The sequence below is a fragment of the Metarhizium robertsii genome (genome assembly GCF_000187425.2).
Source record: "Metarhizium robertsii ARSEF 23 chromosome Unknown MAA_Scf_5, whole genome shotgun sequence".
Lineage (NCBI taxonomy): Eukaryota > Fungi > Ascomycota > Sordariomycetes > Hypocreales > Clavicipitaceae > Metarhizium > Metarhizium robertsii.
Genome location: NW_011942193.1, coordinates 3,706,314 through 3,724,077, shown reverse-complemented (window position 1 = coordinate 3,724,077; position 17,764 = coordinate 3,706,314). Strand labels below are relative to the sequence as shown.

Genomic DNA, 17,764 nt, shown 5'->3' with positions numbered 1-17,764 from the left:
GTAGTAACCGGCAGTTTTCTTTCATGGAAGAGAAGGTCAAGGATCGCGATGTGTCAACAATGTAATTAGAAAAGAAAACGATCTGCAGACGTCATACAGCAGGATCAATGAAACGGGCACGATGTTGAGAGCGGGAGTTGAGCCGAGGCTGTTGGCTCTCTGAGTCTGTGGTTGAAGCGTGGGGCTACAGCAAATGGTTTCCTAGCTCAGTCTACTCCGCATTCAAAACTGCATTATCATGTTGCAGCTTGCAAGGATTCTCCGAGAATGGGGCCCGATGGCAGTGACCAATGCGCAGTTTGAGACGACGACTGTCGTGAGGCTAAGCGTAGTGAGTCGACCGACTGGGCCAGAGACGGGGGCGGGCAGTGCGGCTCAAAGGACAAAGCCGGGGCGGAAGATTGGCATGAAATGGAGACTCCGGCGGTGCCAACAGAGGCTCGGATGCCGTTGTGTTTTCTGGTGGTGACGGGTGCTTTGTGTATTCCACGTGCGCACTGGCTTGTTGTTGATGTCTGCATATAAGTTCATATATTCAAGTCAGGGTCCCCCGGGGAAAGCGGCTCAAGCAGCGTGTGTAACCAATGCCGGATGGCTCGCAGCGAGGAAACGAAACGGCTGAAGGAGAGAACGGGAACGCGAGTATGCGACTGCGGTGGAATCCACGAGATGTGTTGTTGCGCCACGTCAGGCCGTGCTGTGGCCTTGGCTTCGCTGGGCAATGCCATTTGCGCCAAGACTCGATGCAATCATCTGCGACGTGCTTGCGGCGAGCAAGGAACCCCGAAATCCGGCTGGCGTCTTTGTCTTGTCCGTGGCTTGGGGCGCTAAAAAGATGCCTCGGTCCATGGGAAAGGGTGCTCGACCAAGACCAAGAGGTGTGGAGCAATGGAAGCGGGTCGACGGGCCACAGACGGGGCCAGGGGTAAGGTGAGAGAGAGTGCGAATGGTTGCTGAAGCTAGGTGAACATGCCGTCCCGGGCAAAGCACGTACGTGTCTGGATGCGGCGGTGATGAAGATGACAAGTTTCAATGCTCTGTGCCCGGTACCACCAGTCGCTTGACATTGAACATTCGCATTTTGGCGCTTCTGGATTGGTTGGTGCCTTGCAGCCTGGCAGTAGGAGGCACTTCGTGTTTGCACGGAAGGAACAGCCCGCGGGCAACCCGACGGCTGCCACAAGGAGCTCGCGTGGCGGCAGCATGTCAACTGGTGTACAGGGTAGTCTACTTAGGTAAGCACGCCAGGCTCGACTGACGGCTGCTTGAACACCTCGAGTGGGGCCGGTGCAAGGCTGTAGCTCCAAGTGTCATCTCACGACGCCATCTGCAGTTGAATCTTTGTCAATGGCCAACTGCCAATTGCTGGCGGCTATACCGACCAACAGCCGGAACCAGAGCTGACACGACATTGGACATTGGAAATCGGCAGTGTACAGAGGCAGAACGGCCTGCGACAGTTTCAACTTGGCCAGCGCGAGCACTGGTGCGCACAAGGACACCCTGCCGCTACTCGCAAACCGTCGCCAACATCCTCGAAACACCCATACTCTGCGTTGAGCCAAGACAGACGTTGATCGGTCGGACACAATGGCTTCAGAAATAACAGCAGACGCGTCCGTGCCCGCGCAGGAAGCCGCCGCCCGACCTATCGCCAAGCAGCCTCCTCCGGAGAAACCCGCCCACACCCGACGCCGTACACATGTCATTCTGTCATTCTGGTTCATCGTGCTCGTTTTGGGATTGCCGATATGGTGGAAGACGACGTCAATTTACCGCGCAGATTTGCCTCTCGAGAGAATGCTGCAATGGGCTGACGGCAAGGTACGTCTGCATCCGCATGCCCTCCTCGACACTCTGTCAGAGCTTCTCCTTGTATGCGACGCGGCTTCTGACATATTTCCAGGCCTGCCGCCCTGCGTTTCCTCTGCAGATTTCTGTTCGTGCCGATTCCATTGCCGACCAAGAAGCTCAGCATCTCGTCCGCTTAACACAGCATGCCCTCGACGACCTCAACGATTTCCCCGGTCACCATTTACGCCTCAAGCTCAGTCCCAAAAGCGACAGAAAACCCCCCAACCCGAGCAGGCAAGATGCAGATTCCGCCTTGACCATCAATCTGACTCCCGGCGACGCCAATTCTGCTCAGCTAAGCCAGCACTCGGCCGTGCTCGACATGACTTATGCTCCCAACTCGATACCCTCTCTCCATTCTGCCTCGTCCGCCCTGGCAGCATACATGGCCAATGAGCTCCAGTCTACCTTTTCCGAGGAGCAATCCATCATCTCGTATCTGCTGTCCACGTCTTCCATGTCGTCTACCGCGAGACAACACGGTCTCGGCCAAGAGGCGGCAGAATCGTTGAAGAAGCGCACAACCCGGTCGCTGCGTTATGCTCCTACCTACCACCTGAGCTTTTCTCTCTTCACCGACGGTGCCACCCCCAACACGTGGGATATCGATGCAGCCATCAACGAATACATGAAGCCAATGCTGGATGTTCTGGGACCCATTCACAACTTTACCATTGATACGCAGGTCCAACTGTATGCCACGCCTGGCGTACAATCACAAATCCTCAACAAGGAGCACTTGGCGTCGTTTATCAATGCCGCAGAGTGGCCCCTTTCACCATCCATTGGCGGCGCACCCACGGTCAACTTTATCATCTTTGTCGGCAACCAAACCATTGGATCTGACAGTGCCCAGGTCGAAAACTCACAGTCATGGATGATTCCTCAATGGGGCTCCGTATATCTCCTGCCGCTGGCCCCTACCGAGCAGCACGTCTCGGCAAATGCCCTCAAGCAGCCTCTGCTCATGTTTGGCGGCCACCTGCTGACTCTCCTTGGCACGCCGCAGTCTGGATCTCTCCCGCTGCGGCTCTCCTCTCTGGCCAGGGTACGAACAATGGACCTGCTCCTTCGGGCTTCCTCGTCTCTGGGCTCTCTGGCGCGGCTCTCGCCCAGCCTGCCTTCGATATCTATTCCTCGCAGTGTTGCCGAAGGCGTTTCCAGCTCGTTGCAGCACCTGGAACAGGCGTGCGCCAACCTGGGTGGACCAGAAGGGCTGTTGCATGCACGGGTTGCCGAGGAGGAGGCGGAGAGGGCCTTTTTCGAGAAGAGCATGGTTGGGCAATTGTACTTTCCAGACGAGCACAAGATTGCGGTTTACTTGCCTTTGTTGGGGCCCGTAGGGGTGCCGCTGGTGCTGGGACTGGTCAATGAGCTCAAGAATTGGATAAGGAAACGGAAGCAGAAGGCCAAGGAGGCCAGAGAGAAAAAGGGCCAGTAGAGAAGGAAAAGGGGAAAATAAAAATTAGCGAATAATGATGCATTTCACGCCTGGTAATTGAACGTCGGCTGCGGTCATGTGCCAATGTGCTCTTAATTATTGTCCGCCCTCTTGGTTCTCACCACCTGTACACATGTAGGGTGTGCGGAACACTCGTGCTTGTCGCAACGACACTGAATAAAGTTTACGTGGTACCACCATAATTCAGGCAGTGACAAAATTAGCCGTGGTCCTGGTTCGTGGCGCCCAGCCATGACAAGATCACACAGACTGGCTGGGCCGGGCCGCACTGCAGCCAGTCTGGACCTGTGAGTCGGTGGCTTATCCGGACTGCAAGCAGGCTGGGTGGGAGCTTGATTCACCTTTCCTCGCCCCCTCTCCAAAAAAAAATAAAAAAAGGCAAACCGCAACAAAAACACAACCACACACAGACCCAACATCGGAGAAGCCGTCCGACACTCCAAGGTCCAAAATGCAACACGGGTACAGATAAAAAGGCCCCGCAAGATGCTTCCCGAGCCGGCGTTGAGCTTCACCATCCCCAGCCTGCACGACGGCACCGTGCTCGACTGTCGCGTCTACCACCCGGCGTCGCTGGCCGCGGCCAACCCTCGCGCGCCGCCGTGGGAGAGACACGCGGCCGTGGTTGCGCACCCCTACGCGCCCATGGGCGGGTGCTACGACGATCCGACGCTGGACAGTGTTGCCGCGGCCCTGCTGCGGACGGGCTATCTCGTGGCCACCTTTAACTTTAGGTAACGGGCAACGACAGACCCCTTCAAAGAACCCACAAGGTCGCTGACTCCTGAAGCAGAGGCGCAGGCCACTCGGCCGGCCGGACGTCGTGGACGGCGCGGCCAGAGCGAGACGACTACGCGAGCGTCGTGGGCTTCACGGTGCACTACGCCCACTTTCTCGACCCCTTCGCCGACGGGGCCCCGAGGCCACAACGTCCCGTCCTCCTGATGGGCGGCTACTCGTACGGCGCCATGGTGACGGCGCAGATGCCGCCGCTGGACCGGCTCCTGGAGCCGTTTGCCCGCCCGCGCGCCGGCTCGCACGCCGCGCAGGTGCGCCTCCGCGCGCAGCACCTCGCCAAGCAGCAGAACCTCGTCCTGGGCAGCGCGCGCTCGGCCAGGCGCCCCGGGGCGGTGCGCGTCGGCGGCGACGAGGGGCGCAAGAGCCGCGACAGCGTCCACGTCGGCCGGAGGAGCTTCTCGCTCGACGACGCCGAGGACCGGCTCCGCAGGGGCGTGCGCCGCATGGCCAGGCGGTCCGCGAGCTCTCATCGCGAAGAACCTCTCGCCGAGACGCTGCCCGCCGTCGAGGGCCTGCTGCGCCCGCGCCCGGCGTACCTGCTCGTGTCGCCGCTGCAGGGGGTCGTCACGCACCTGGCGACCATGGCGCTGCTGCCGTGGCCGCGCGCGGGGCGCCGCCGCGACGACGACGCCGGGGAGAGGAAGCTCATGGAGAATGCGACGCTGGCCGTCTTTGGCGACCGCGACGTCTTTGTGCCGGTGGCTAGGCTGCGCGCGTGGGTGGCCAGGCTGGGGGGGCAGGGGTCGCTGTTTGCCGCTCGCGAAGTCGCTTCCGCCGGGCACTTTTGGGGCGAGGACGGCGTGCTGGATCTGATGACGGAGAGTGTTGAGGCGTTTGCCGCTGGGTTGATGCGCGGTGCTTGATGGTTTTTTTTTGGCGGTCATGACTTTTACGAATTACGTGGGCTGGACGTGGACTGGACGTGGACTTGACGTGGACTTGATAGGACTGGCTGGTGTGCTGTGTGCTGTCGGACGGGATGTGAAGCTGTTACCGATACTGCCTTCTACATATCGGAAGCCACCGCATAATAAGGGTCACAGGGCTGAGAGAGTTGGGCCTTGTTGGATTTGCCCCGTCTATCTGGATGTACTTTGGGCTGGCCTTGAACCCTTCACGTCTGGCCATGTGGTCACTGCGAATCTGACCATTTTCTATTGCCAAAGCAATGTCACTTGTCCCAAGTCTATGAACAGCGGCGTTGTCCGAGGGTACTCTTGCGCCGGCGTCGCGGACTACAACCGGAACGGATACTTTGCGCAATAGCTTGGCATAGTCGGTGTTTCCTGAATTCAGCTTTCCCCTAGACTGAATGAAAGAATGTGTGCGACAAGACTGGCTTATCAATAGCGGATTCGTGCCAACCAGCTACAGTCACCGTGGGTTTGTCGGCAACCGAGTCGTCGTGCTGCTCTGAGCCTACTTTCCAGACAATAGTGTCGATGTCCGAGTTGCAAGGGTTGTAGTCGGGGTGAGGTTGGACAGATGCCACGCTGACTAGGGAGTCAGTTCTATAGTGTTGTTAGCTGTCACTTTGACGTGGTTTGTTTGCTCCCAAACCCAAAATATAGGTCTATAGGCAAGGCAAAACGTACCGGCGATCCTAGACGGGCTCGGAATACCGCAAGGGTTGGAGTGCAATGGGCGGCTGTAAGAATGGTGTCCGGGTTCAACAACGTCACCCCACCAATGTGTGTCACTACTTATCTGTATAGACGCGATGCTAGGGCATTTCGTTTGTTTTGGCCACTTTGATGTATTTGGGGGCTAGTCGTTAATATCTGCTGTGTACTGATAAACCTTGATAAAGGCTGCAGGAAGATGTATCCGTGCTTTGCATTGTGCATTACACATTGCAAATCACTCTAGAAAACTGCTTGAAGACGCAACAGTGTACAGTACACTACGTTTGCCTATGCCCTTGCCGGGTATCTTTGGGGGTTATTTTCTGTCTTTAGTGCAAGACAATACTTCCAAACAACGAATGGGAAGCAAAGGTATTACCAGATGCCCCGATGGCTGGATTTTGACTCGTGTTTCATACCGGTATTAGACTTTGAAGACGGTGGATAAAGGCTGCGTGATGCGGTACGTGCCTTCACAGCTGCAGACGCTTTTTCGTAGGCGCACTCGACTTCTAGCTTTTGTAGCTGGATCTGGCCATAGCCAGTGGTCTCAAAGGCATGAACTTCATCTCAAGTGAACCTTGAAGCAGCGAATGTTGTCCTATTGGCGAAATTACTGTGTTGTGTAATGTTACACGGTTAGGACCCAACAACGAAGCCCAACAAAGGGGCTTCACTGATAAAGGACCATATGGTTACACGGACTGAACGCGTGACCGCGCAGGAGCCCCAACGGACCATGTGTACTCCGTAGGCCGTATGGTATACTGTATGGCACGACAGCTATTTCTGCGGTTAGTGTGCTGAATATTAGCAGAGGGGATCGGTATTAAACCAATCGATGAAACGGAGGCCAAGGTTGAGATGAGAATGAGAGAAAGGGGGGGCAGCATCAAAGCAGCGTGCGTGGTTGGCACGGCCTGATGCTACTTGACGTTTTGAAATGCAGGGGCCCTACATATGATTAAGAGTGGCCAAAACCAACATGAATTGTTTTATCCGGAGGGGATCGTCGCTGTGGAGCATGAGCGGGTTCGGGACGTTCCGTGCCGCCCTGGTGATGCAATATTAATAGCCGGGTTAAAATATCTCCGCACAACGTCGTATACACCTGAGAACTTGGTGCCCGCGCAGATTTGTATCTACCTAATATTGCAGTTAAATTAACGGCAGATTGGCCGTGTAATGCCCAACTGACCATCTCATTGAGCCTTCACAGCTGCCATTAGGTTGCTTCTCCCTGCAATCGAAGGCGTCCCGACCTGCCCTGTTTAGGACCGATGCAGCTCAGTTTTACAAAATCTCACACTTTGTATGTCTAGAGCTTCCGTTTTTTCTCTATGCTTGCAGCCTCACATCAAAAAGGGAGCACAACGACGAAGGTATGTGAGTGGTGACGAGTCTGATGACAGCCGACATGCGAGACCCTTGACATGTCGTCTTCCTCACCCCTCCCCCGCAATCTACGACATTTGGGCCGTTGGTTTGTTCGACGGTCTGATCGGCCAGCCTCGTTGATTCTGATAGCGGCTAGTATTCCACATCTGCTGTAACAGGTGCTCCGCTCCTAAGCGTCGTGCGGTAGTACATCTGCCATCTTCACGCAGCAGTACTCCATATTCCATTGTTGATGCCCAACCTTGGCCGATTTGGCAGGCTGCGTCTAAAAACACAGTCCCCTGTTCTCAGGTGTTCTTTGGCGGAGTTGGGTATTAATCACAAACGAGTCGCTGAATCCAGCTGGCCGTTGTGCCTTTTTCACCTGGGCTCTCTAGTATTGCAACGAGCCTACTTTTCTCCCCGGGAGACGTGGAACTTTTATAACCAGGTTCTTTACTCTGCCAGTACCAATAAAGTCGACGCTTATCCACAATGTCAAACCCGTCCATCGAGGATTATACCATCGGCTGGATTTGTGCCTTGCAGGAAGAATATGATGCTGCGGCTCGAATGCTTGATGCCGAATTCGACGGCCCAGATACGGCTGACGTCAACGACAACAGCAGCTACGTGTATGGTTGTATCAGTGGGCATAATGTAGTCTTGGGATGCCTGCCGGGCGGCCAGTATGGCACCAACTCGGCCGCCAGTGTGGCTAGAGATATGGTCCGCTCCTTCCCCAAGTTGAGGTTCGCGTTGATGGTTGGCATAGGAGGGGGCGCCCCTACCGCGGGAAAGGACATTCGACTGGGCGATGTTGTGGTTAGTCAGCCGCAGGGCAAATTGGGGGGTGTTGTGCAATATGATCTCGGGAAGCGCCTGCCGGGCGGGCGATTCGAACAGAGCGGGCAGCTTAATGGTCCTCCGCAGGTGGTGCTTGGGGTTCTCCCAGAGATGCGACGGCTTCACAACGATTCGAGGAAGCCTGACAGAATTGCCGAACATGTCAAGCTGATGGACGAGGAGCCCGACTACCAACGCCCGGATGACGATCGATTATACCGTGCCGACTACCCTCACCAGGGTGGAGAGGACTGTTCGAAGTGTGAGACGTGTGAGGTGGTGCAACGACCACCACGCTCGAGCAACCGCGTCGTCACCGTTCACTATGGCACTATTGCGTCCGCCAACTCGGTCATGAAGAATGCCAAAGACAGGGACGAATACGCCCAGGATCCAGCCCTGAATGTCCTGTGCTTTGAGATGGAGGCTGCTGGTTTGATGAACAGCTTTCCCTGCCTAGTGATTCGAGGAATTTGCGATTACTCGGATTCCCACAAAAATGATCAATGGCACAACTACGCAGCCCTCGCAGCGGCGGCATATGCACGAGAGCTTCTCTATATCCTTAAACCACAAAAGGTCCATGGAGCCCCATCATGGGCCGGCAAGATGGAGGAACGTGAGTAGCTATACTTGCTTAGGCTTGCAACTTTTCCCCGTTTAGCTTCCTAGCTTGGCCAGTCGTGTCTTGGTGTGCTCTGCTGCCATGTGCATTAACTTGTACCCGACTTGCTATAGTCCTCGCCGGCATTCAAGGTCACGTCATGCACACGTCGAGAGGTGTTGATGACCTCATATGTCAGAATCGTGATCAGGCAGATGAAACGATTCTCAACTGCATCACAAAAATCGACCACGGCAGTTACCACAGCGACATTGCAAACAAGCGGCAACCAGGAACGGGCCAATGGATTTTGGAGTCTGGGAAATTCCAGACGTGGCTGAAAACCAGTAAGCAGACGCTTTTTTGTACGGGAGCCCCCGGGGCAGGAAAGACAATCCTCACATCCGTTGTGGTCGAGCATCTCACTACTCGCTCCCAGAATGACAGGAATATTGGCGTTGCCTACCTCTACTGCAACTACAATCGACAAAATGAACAGCAACTGAACTGCCTCCTTGAATGCTTATTAAAGCAGCTGGCGGAACGCCGAGGCTCTGTACCGGAATGCGTCAAGTCTCTCTACAACTGCCTGAGGGCCGAGCATATGCGGCCGTCTGTTGGCCAACTTTCAAGTGCTCTCGATGCGGTGGTCTCTTTGTATTCGAAAGTCTTCATCGTCATTGACGCACTTGATGAATGCAGAGACACTGATGGCTCCCGTGCAGAGCTGCTAGTGGAAACTGTCCGCGCCCTCCAGAAACCGTATGGAGTAAACATCTTTGAGACCTTGGCTTTAGAAACATCAAGTGCATGGTATCAAATCGTGAGAGCATGCGTAGTTACGGCCCGAATACCGTTTTTATTATTCATAAATTGGCTTGAGAGTAGGTGGAAGCCACAATATGTATCTGAATATTGTGCCGTGGAGATGCGGTGATTTTTGAGTCTTGCCAACTTTGTGACCTGGCAGAGGCTGTGTTCTTGTAGCGAAAGTCTCTCCCCCTGTAACCCAATCCTCGGAATCAAATGGTTTTTCCCCACTGTCTTTCTATATAGGCTGTAAGCAGCACTACCAATTTCTGGCAAGGTGTGCCTTGTGTTCGCTTGTGCGTTTGCTTCCGAAATAGATTACTCGTTTTACTTCACTCTGGCCCTACTACTATTTTTCACACACTTGGCAGAAGAAAATTTCCAGAAGAGGGTTTATTCATTTACGACAAAGAGTGATGTCTCGGTTACATGTCCAATTAACATCGATCTGTGAATAAACGTGTAGATAACGAGTGTGATATTTCCATAATGGGAGACTATCCCCTTTGACCCCTGGTCCCCAGTAGACTTATATGGAGCCTGCGCTGTCGCCGATGCAGCAAGGATAGCCAAGACAGTAATGGTAAACCTGATGTTGGCTCCATGGTATTCGGTACTAGATAAACATGGGGACGATTGTGAGTCAAGTATTGATATTAACCTGTACAGGAACTATAAGGGAGAAACTGTTTCGCTGCGAATTCTGTGTCCTTAAATACGCCGGCAGTTGCCTTGGAACACGGCTGTGAAATCCGGAGTCGAGGGGCGCTAGCTAAACCCCAATTATAGTTACACAACTATACAACCACGATATAAACAAGCAGTAGTGCCGCGTGTAACGGTCTAGCGAGTGTATTGATAACTGACTAGGTAATTCTAACAAATACCTAAAGCGAAAGAAGAGAGGAAACAACGATACAAGCGCTCGAGGTAATTCTACCGGAATACCAAAAGCTAAAGAAGAGAAGAAAGGAGAAAAGAGCTGGAGGAGCTCGCTGCTACTAATCTCGCTTGTTGGCCATTGGCAGCTTGTCGATGGAGGCAGGAGCGCAGCCGAGCCATTTTCGGGCCTACATATAGCCCGTTACACGGCGCGGATCAATCCCCGAGTCCCCAAGATTCTGGTTAATCCACGGGATAAAGCTGCTAACCCTAGTATAAAAGCCGCGGCCATATTGAGCACCATGAGGAACAGACGACGTGACACCGATTAATTGTCTCGTTTCCTGGTCAATAAGAGGACCACCGCTATCCCCTCGGCCTGTATCCTTGCCCCGTTCACCAGCGCACACTCTTGTATCTAGATGGTTTTGATATCCTTTATCTGCATCAATCTCCAAGTCAAAACACTCATCGGGAGCGTCAACAGGAAGAGTAACCCTGCGAAGTTTATCGGATACAGTTCCAAGTAATTCTACCGTTAACCCCCTTGCCTATTAGTTAGCGTCTTGTCTGAGTATACCCTTCATGGCACTTACCAGCCTGCAGCTACTGCGGTAGAACCAATTACTGGGTTTAAGCCGCTCGCTGGTAGCTTTGCGTAGCCAATTGTCTGGCTCGCTTGAATCGGAGTTAATAATTTCAAGATAGCAATATCATTATGGTGCCCGTTAGGCACGTAATCCGGGTGCCTCACTCGGGATCCAACTTGTGCCACTACTCCTCCTGTGTCTTTATCCTGTATAATTATTAGCTCTTTATACGTATTAACGTTTTATTAGCCACACAAGTGATTAGACGCCCTGATAGCTAACCGCGTAGCCTAATAAAATATATGAAAAGAGGGTATATTTACCAGGCTCCCTGCTCTTACGCTAGTAATTTCTTTAAGCCTGCAATAAGCAGCAGTAAGAACTGTTATACTGTCTAGTAAAGTGCCTCCACATAATATCGAAGTATCGTCGCCATATTGTAAACGGACAATAAATGGAAAGTCACCTTCCTTGGCCACTTCTCCGCCAATAATTCTTTTATTAGTAGTTGCCGCTGCTGCTGCTAAGACAGCAGAAAACGCGACAACTAGTGTAACAGCAGCCTTGGGTACCATTTTGAAGGAGATAGTTACCAAAGACGGGCCTGTAGAATAAAAAGGAACAAGACAGCACGAGGTAGTGTTTGCTGAAGATGTATAGAAATAAAACAAGCTAGATGGGTAGCCTGGCGTATTTATCCTCGCGCGCCTACATGTGTATAAAGACTTTAAATTATATAATCCATTATATATGAATTATCTTTATCTCGACTCATGTCCTGGTCGCGGAAAACGATTCTAGACAAGACGGCCCCGACGGCATCACAGCGTCATATGACTCGCGTCTAGATCATACAACGCAGAAAAGAATGTATGGCAAAGATCCTAGCAAGCAACCCTGACATTACGGGAAGATTAATAAAAGCCAAGCACTTTAGGCTTTTACAAAGTAGCGCAGGTCCTCGGTACTGCCACGGTTTTTATATGGTTTTACGTGCAATAAGCCCTGGAGTTTCGGATTTTCTAGCCTGGACTAGGCAGATAAACTTGCTTACATAAAGCTTCCAATATCATCGAATAGGCTAGTCGCCTCGGCGAAATTTCAAGATGTACAGGGCATTATGAAATCCAACAGGAGAATACACGGCTTCGACCCAGCTAACAAAGCCGAACAAAGGGGCATCAGGACGAAAAACCTCACGTTTACACAGAATAGATACCTGACTGGGAAGGGACCCTAAGTACACTTGTTTTTCCTATATATATACATAGCAGTTACTAGCCCCTTTTTCTCTCTTGCAAAATCAAGGACCTTTGGCATTCTACAGGATTATCTCTAAATTAAGCTATTGCTTCAAGCCCTCTATCGAGCCCTTGTCACACAGGAGGTGTAGGGCGCTAGGCGCTTAACCATAGCTGGCCGGCATTGACCGGATTGTCGGATATTTTGGTCCCAATGCAACATGGCAACTACTCGTGCTGCGCCCCAACTTTTCGGGCCGCCCGTCAATCTATCATTAGTCCGGGAACACCAGACGGAGAGGGTGCAATGAAAACAGCGCTAAATGCAGAGTCGGCCATGGTAATAGTAGCTTATGCCGGTGCATCCTAGCAGGGTAGACTTTGTCTCCCTGCCCGACAAGACTGCATAGAAGATAAAATCATCGATTTAACCTCAATAACGGACTTGAGCCCGGCAGTAATTCAAGTGGGGCATCGTGAGATCCCGGCAATGAGCTAAGCCCGGTGCGGCTCGGTTCAATGTTTGCACCAGACTCTTGCCTTCGGTCCTAGCCGGCCGCCCGGGACCCACCGATACATGTAAGCAAGATTACCAACGCATCGAGCTCTTGAGCAGTCTTCTTTGCTTGTTTTGTTTCTCTTTCTTTAGCGTTTAGATACTTGTAGTAGTCGCCTAGCTAGTTGCCAATACACTCCGCTTGGACCGTTACAAAACATGCAACTTAGTTGAGGGCTACCGGTGGATTTATTGCAGCTCAGGACTAAATAGCATCGGACAAGACGGACTGATTAATTCAACAAGCAGAGTGGATGGAATTGTTGGATATTATTAATATCATGTGTGCCAAAAAATCCAAAGAGGTTTTGTTAGCGCGGTTAGCAAGTATTGTCTGCATGAAGCCGTCTGAAGATTATACGACCATCAGTAAATTGATCACGCCAGAATCATTGCTCGTGCGCTACGATGTGACATTTGGCCCCCTACTATTCTCATATCGCGATAGTACGGGCACGAGGAAGCATAAAAATTGATCCTTAATTTTGTCCTCGATCCTCGATACTCGGGCATTCGGGTCTTCGGCCTTTCGGGCCTTCGGGCAACTAGCATGGAGCGGCTAGCCCCTTGTGCCCTTCAGTTATTCATGCTGTGTCTCGCGGGACATGTCCAACGACCCGAGTATGAATTCGGTGGGCCTTCCCGAGCAGATGCGAGTCATGGCGGCAAGGCTATGGGTTAAGAACCTGGTCGGACTCGCTAGGCGTTGCCAGGCGTGCATGCCCTGAACAACCTCGCCGTCATGTTAATCGACTTGTATACTATAGGCTTTATAATAGCAACTAATGAAACCCACAAATATTCGCAATTTTGCTGCGAGTGGAATCTCCAGATCATCAGCTGTTTGGGGAAGAAGACATGTCAGCAATAGGACTCTACTTCTGTTGGTGCTAGCTGACCGCCATTGCGCACCCAACTCTCACCTTCCAAGACCGCAAAGTTAACAAGGGGCTCTGGTTGCCCAGGCACAACGTACAAAAGAGAGGGTTGTTGGTAATGTCTGAGAAATACAGCAAGTAGATATTAAAGGCAGGAACGCATATAGACGCTTCAATAAATCAGTCTTCTTGAAGGTTGTCCAACGGTAACGGGACTCTCGGCTGAAAACGATCCAGGGTCTGATGCTGGATGCGCCATTTGATCGTAGTCACCTGTGTTATGAGTCTCCGCCAGAGGGTATGAAGCAGAACCGGAGCTGGCATCATTGCTTTCAAGAGTCTTCACGCCGTTGAACTTTTGAATGCGGGCCAGGCCCTTGTTAACAATACCCTTGATAGACTTGACTGAGGAGACGTGCTTCAGTGGAAGGACGGTCTTGTTTTCCACAGGTTCAATCGGTGATGCCAACACAGCAACAGCGGCGGCCGCAACGCCAATGGGGTTGATGAAACGCATGGTGTGTAGATGATGGATGCTGAGCAGAGAAGAATAGATTATTGGACATGTTAATTAAGCAAGCAGCCTTGGTACCAGGAGCGAATGGCTGCGTTTTATACGTCAAGTCGACAATGCCAAGCCCTTTGCCTGCGGAAATTTTGTAAACATACGAGGCCGAGCTCGTCAAGTTGAACTCCAATTACACAACACGACAAATGGCAAATCACTCAATATCTCAATGGGCGCCATGCACGCCTACGCACGGCCAATATGTTCATAATGTGTTATCTCTCGTTGAAAGATTTCGAAAGCAGAGCGTATGAATATGCGGAACACCACAATCGGCAGCAAGCGAATCCACTTTACCACTATGCTGTAAGCTCCTGGGGGCATCATGCTCGCGAGGCTTCGATGACAATGGATCACTCGATTATACATTTTCTACAAGCCGAGGCCAAAGTCTCCAGCATCAGCCAAGCTTTGATGGTGTCTCAGGACTACTTCAACAGCCTAGATCTCGGGGGGAAAACATGTGTGCATATCGGGACACTCTTTGGTTTAAAGGAAGTTGTCGTGGATCTACTCAGCAATGGGGATACTCCGGATCCTAGAGACTCTGACGGAAAGACACCACTGCTGTATGCGGCAGCACACGGTTACAATGCGTTAGTTGACCTGTTGCTTACAACGTACGGTGTTGATCCAGACGCCGAGGCCACAAGACCTCCATATGATAAAGGACGCACACCACTGTCGTTTGCGGCAGAAATGGGCAAGGAGGCAGTGGTAAAACTGCTACTCGCGCGGCAGGATGTTAACCCCAATTCTAAGAACACTGCATCCAGTTGGACTCCGCTAGGTTACGTAGGAGAAAAAGGACACGAGGATATAATAAAACAGCTACTTGACAAGGGTGCCAACCCTAACGTGCAGCTGACCGGCTCGTACGGTAGAGAGTGACAGACACCGCTGTTAATTGCCGCGGAGAACGGCCATGACGCGATAGTAGAACTGTTGATTGCTCACCCAGACGTTGATATTAACTTGAGAGGAGAATCAAATTGGACTCCGTTAAGTTATGCAGCAGAAAACGGACATACAGGCATAGTAAGACGGCTACTCAATAAGGGTGCTAATCCTACTATACCAATGACCCAACGCAACATAAGACGGACGCCGCTATCGTTTTCCGTAAAGGACAGGCATGGTGAGATGGAGGAGCTATTTCCTCCCCATCCCGACATACACGTTAGCCTAAAATACTTACAAAGCCTCGCCATGTTACATTATGCAGCAGAGAACGGGATACAAACATGGCAAAACGGCTACTTGATAAGGGCGCCGACCCTACTGTACAAGAGACTTACGGGCCCTACAAACAACAGACACTGCTAATGGTAGCCGCGGAGAATGGACATGACGCTATGGTCAAGCTGTTGCTCGAGGCGGGTGCCAATCCAAACTTGAAGTCGACAGGTTTCCGCCCTCACGGCGGGATGAAGTATTTTAGTCGAACGCCTCTGTCACTTGCTGCGGAAAATGGAGACGAAGCTGTGACGTCACTGCTTCTGAATCAAAAGCATATTCAAGCCAACTTGAAAGACAACGCTGGCAGAACACCGTTTTACTATGCCTTGGTCAACGGGCATATTTATGTGGCGAACAAATTAATGCTTTCTGGCGGTAGTTTCACGGGTGAAAAGTTGGAACCCGACAGGTACTTCAACCGTCAATCACCAAGAATGCCGGCTGAACAGCAGGATCTGGTTTGGATTCGGGGCCTTGACAAGGCCACAATCGAGGTTGGTGAGTTGAGACTCACAGCAGCCGATGGCCGCAGTCCGTTTTCCACCCGCTAATGAAAAGTTAACTAACCCTTCAAATGTTCTTTACCAGAACGCGATGTAGCGGAGCAATCTATGCTGATTAAGAGTATGCTTCAACTCATCGGCAATGGATCGAGCAGCCAGGAGAATCCCATCCAACTCCCTTATGTGTGCACTACCTTGACTTCGTTATCGTCTCCACATCATTTGCTAAAATGAATTCCAGGCTAACGGCACCATCCTTCGGAAGGTCTTTCGGTGGTGCAAGCAGCACAGGGACACACGCACCACCACCCGGAGAATCAGGAGTCTTCAGACTAAGGAGTGGGATCAGAACTACATGCAGGTTAACAGGGCCCATGTTATGGAAATCACACAGGTACGTGTTTATATCTGATCTACTATGCGTATTTCCATCCTTGACCTTTTTGTTCCTTTTCATTTCATGGGTAACTAGACTAAACGCTGTAGGCCGCGTGGTACCTTGGCATTGACCGACTTTGGCGGCTTGGCTGCAAGATTGTGGCTTTGGAAATGAGAGATCAATCTGCGGAAGAGAAGATTCGTGAGTATTTGAATATCACCAATAATTTCACCCTCGAGCTGAAAGCAGAAATCTGCTTGCAGTATGTGTGGCCGACAGACGGGCGCTGTCGCGCCACGGAGATGCTTACTTGGGCATTCGGCCAACCATCGTTGTTCCAACTGTAGAAAGCGGCGGATTAGATCAAATGCTGTATAGACTACCCCTACGCCTATATTGACCGCTAGATTTGCCTTTACTAGCTTGATCTTTTGCCCCGTGGCCTTGTAGCCTTTTTGATGGACAAGGAAGATACACGCTCGGCTTCCTCGCCCTGAAAGTGGCTTGATAAGCACTCGGGTATGCTGTTTACAATATTTTTATTTCTCGGATAAAACGACTTCGATGTTCTCGCTCTCGAAATGGTAAGCAGGAGAAGTGGTCCCCAACTCCTCGAGATAAGAGCTAGAAGCTTCGTAGGCACCCAACATCACCAACGCAAAGGAATTCTTAATCCTAAAGCTTGTCAAGATAGCTGCCGATTAGTATGTGACTGCTGTGCAAAAGGACCGGACGGGCTATATCTCTTAATCGAATCGGAACGGATTCAATCGTATTCTGAATAGAACGGGTTACGCCACCAAAAGTGGAGGCCCCTACAAATGCAAATAGTAATGTAGTGTACGGTATGCCACGTTACAGACCGCAACTTATGCAGGCGAGCCCTGGCAAATATTGTCTACTTATTTAATCTAAAAAAAAAACACTTGCTAGTATATAACTCCCTAAGGCATTGTGAAAATGCTTTCCGGGATAAAAAGAAACATACGCTAACGGGACTTAAGGATTCGTCTAGTAAGGGCAAAAAAACATACAACACCGGGTATTCGCTGGTCGTCACCGACCCAACTACTAATCCGGCGCTCGCCAGATTATCGTGCGAGATCAGACGGGATCGTGAGTTTTACTGGCGGCTGTGGTCGTATGTGCCTGCTGATCAATTAATTTTACTTATACCTCTAGTTTACATTCTCTCATCCTGATTGAGGCCTGGTGTCGTGACACATATTGGCAAGGAAATGAGATGGATAGAGATAAGTGGTAGAATCTCGCGCTGCGTAAAAAGTTGGACCCGCGATTTTACTAGGCTGGCGACAAACTGTCTTGGCGATAATCTGCGAGCCGCACGTCTTGTTGGTTGGAGATGCTCAGCAAATTGCTTGGGGAGCTAATAAAACCAAGGACAGCAGAGGGATGGTGATGCGCGGCTCGGGCTTGCGAACGGATCAATTGATGACATCCGAGCTAGTGAACAGCGTGGCAAGATTGTTCTCTTTAGCCTGTCATTTCAGGGCTTTTTCCCTACTGCAGAAGCAGGGTGGCGATCAACTCA

At 51.6% G+C, this 17,764-nt stretch overlaps 6 protein-coding genes across 6 annotated transcripts; 5 read left to right on the top strand and 1 right to left on the bottom strand.

Annotated features, from left to right (window-relative positions):
* Positions 1-1,590: 1,590 nt before the first annotated feature.
* On the top strand, positions 1,591-3,295 carry MAA_06890 (Phosphatidylinositol-glycan biosynthesis class S protein; the record flags this gene model as incomplete). Its single annotated transcript, XM_007824888.1, has 2 exons — positions 1,591-1,824; positions 1,907-3,295. The coding sequence occupies 2 exons, from the start codon at positions 1,591-1,593 to the stop codon at positions 3,293-3,295; spliced, it is 1,623 nt and encodes a 540-aa protein (XP_007823079.1).
* A 507-nt stretch (positions 3,296-3,802) lies between these two features.
* On the top strand, positions 3,803-4,977 carry MAA_06889 (prolyl oligopeptidase; the record flags this gene model as incomplete). The annotated part of the gene is made up of 2 exons (XM_007824887.2): positions 3,803-4,050; positions 4,107-4,977. 2 exons carry the CDS (start codon positions 3,803-3,805, stop codon positions 4,975-4,977), a joined length of 1,119 nt encoding a protein of 372 aa, XP_007823078.2.
* Positions 4,978-7,611: 2,634 nt separating this feature from the next.
* Positions 7,612-10,590, top strand: MAA_06888 (Ankyrin repeat protein; the record flags this gene model as incomplete). Its single annotated transcript, XM_007824886.2, has 3 exons — positions 7,612-8,581; positions 8,743-9,372; positions 10,247-10,590. 3 exons carry the CDS (start codon positions 7,612-7,614, stop codon positions 10,588-10,590), a joined length of 1,944 nt encoding a protein of 647 aa, XP_007823077.2.
* Positions 10,591-13,695: 3,105 nt separating this feature from the next.
* Positions 13,696-14,040, bottom strand: MAA_06887 (uncharacterized protein; the record flags this gene model as incomplete). Its single annotated transcript, XM_007824885.1, has 1 exon — positions 13,696-14,040. One exon carries the CDS (start codon positions 14,038-14,040, stop codon positions 13,696-13,698), a length of 345 nt encoding a protein of 114 aa, XP_007823076.1.
* A 261-nt stretch (positions 14,041-14,301) lies between these two features.
* On the top strand, positions 14,302-14,982 carry MAA_11283 (HIT domain-containing protein; the record flags this gene model as incomplete). The annotated part of the gene is made up of 1 exon (XM_011413263.1): positions 14,302-14,982. One exon carries the CDS (start codon positions 14,302-14,304, stop codon positions 14,980-14,982), a length of 681 nt encoding a protein of 226 aa, XP_011411565.1.
* Positions 14,983-15,335: 353 nt separating this feature from the next.
* MAA_06886 (SKP1 component) lies at positions 15,336-16,559 on the top strand (the record flags this gene model as incomplete). Its single annotated transcript, XM_007824884.2, has 4 exons — positions 15,336-15,828; positions 15,919-16,016; positions 16,075-16,227; positions 16,320-16,559. The coding sequence occupies 4 exons, from the start codon at positions 15,336-15,338 to the stop codon at positions 16,557-16,559; spliced, it is 984 nt and encodes a 327-aa protein (XP_007823075.2).
* Positions 16,560-17,764: the final 1,205 nt, after the last annotated feature.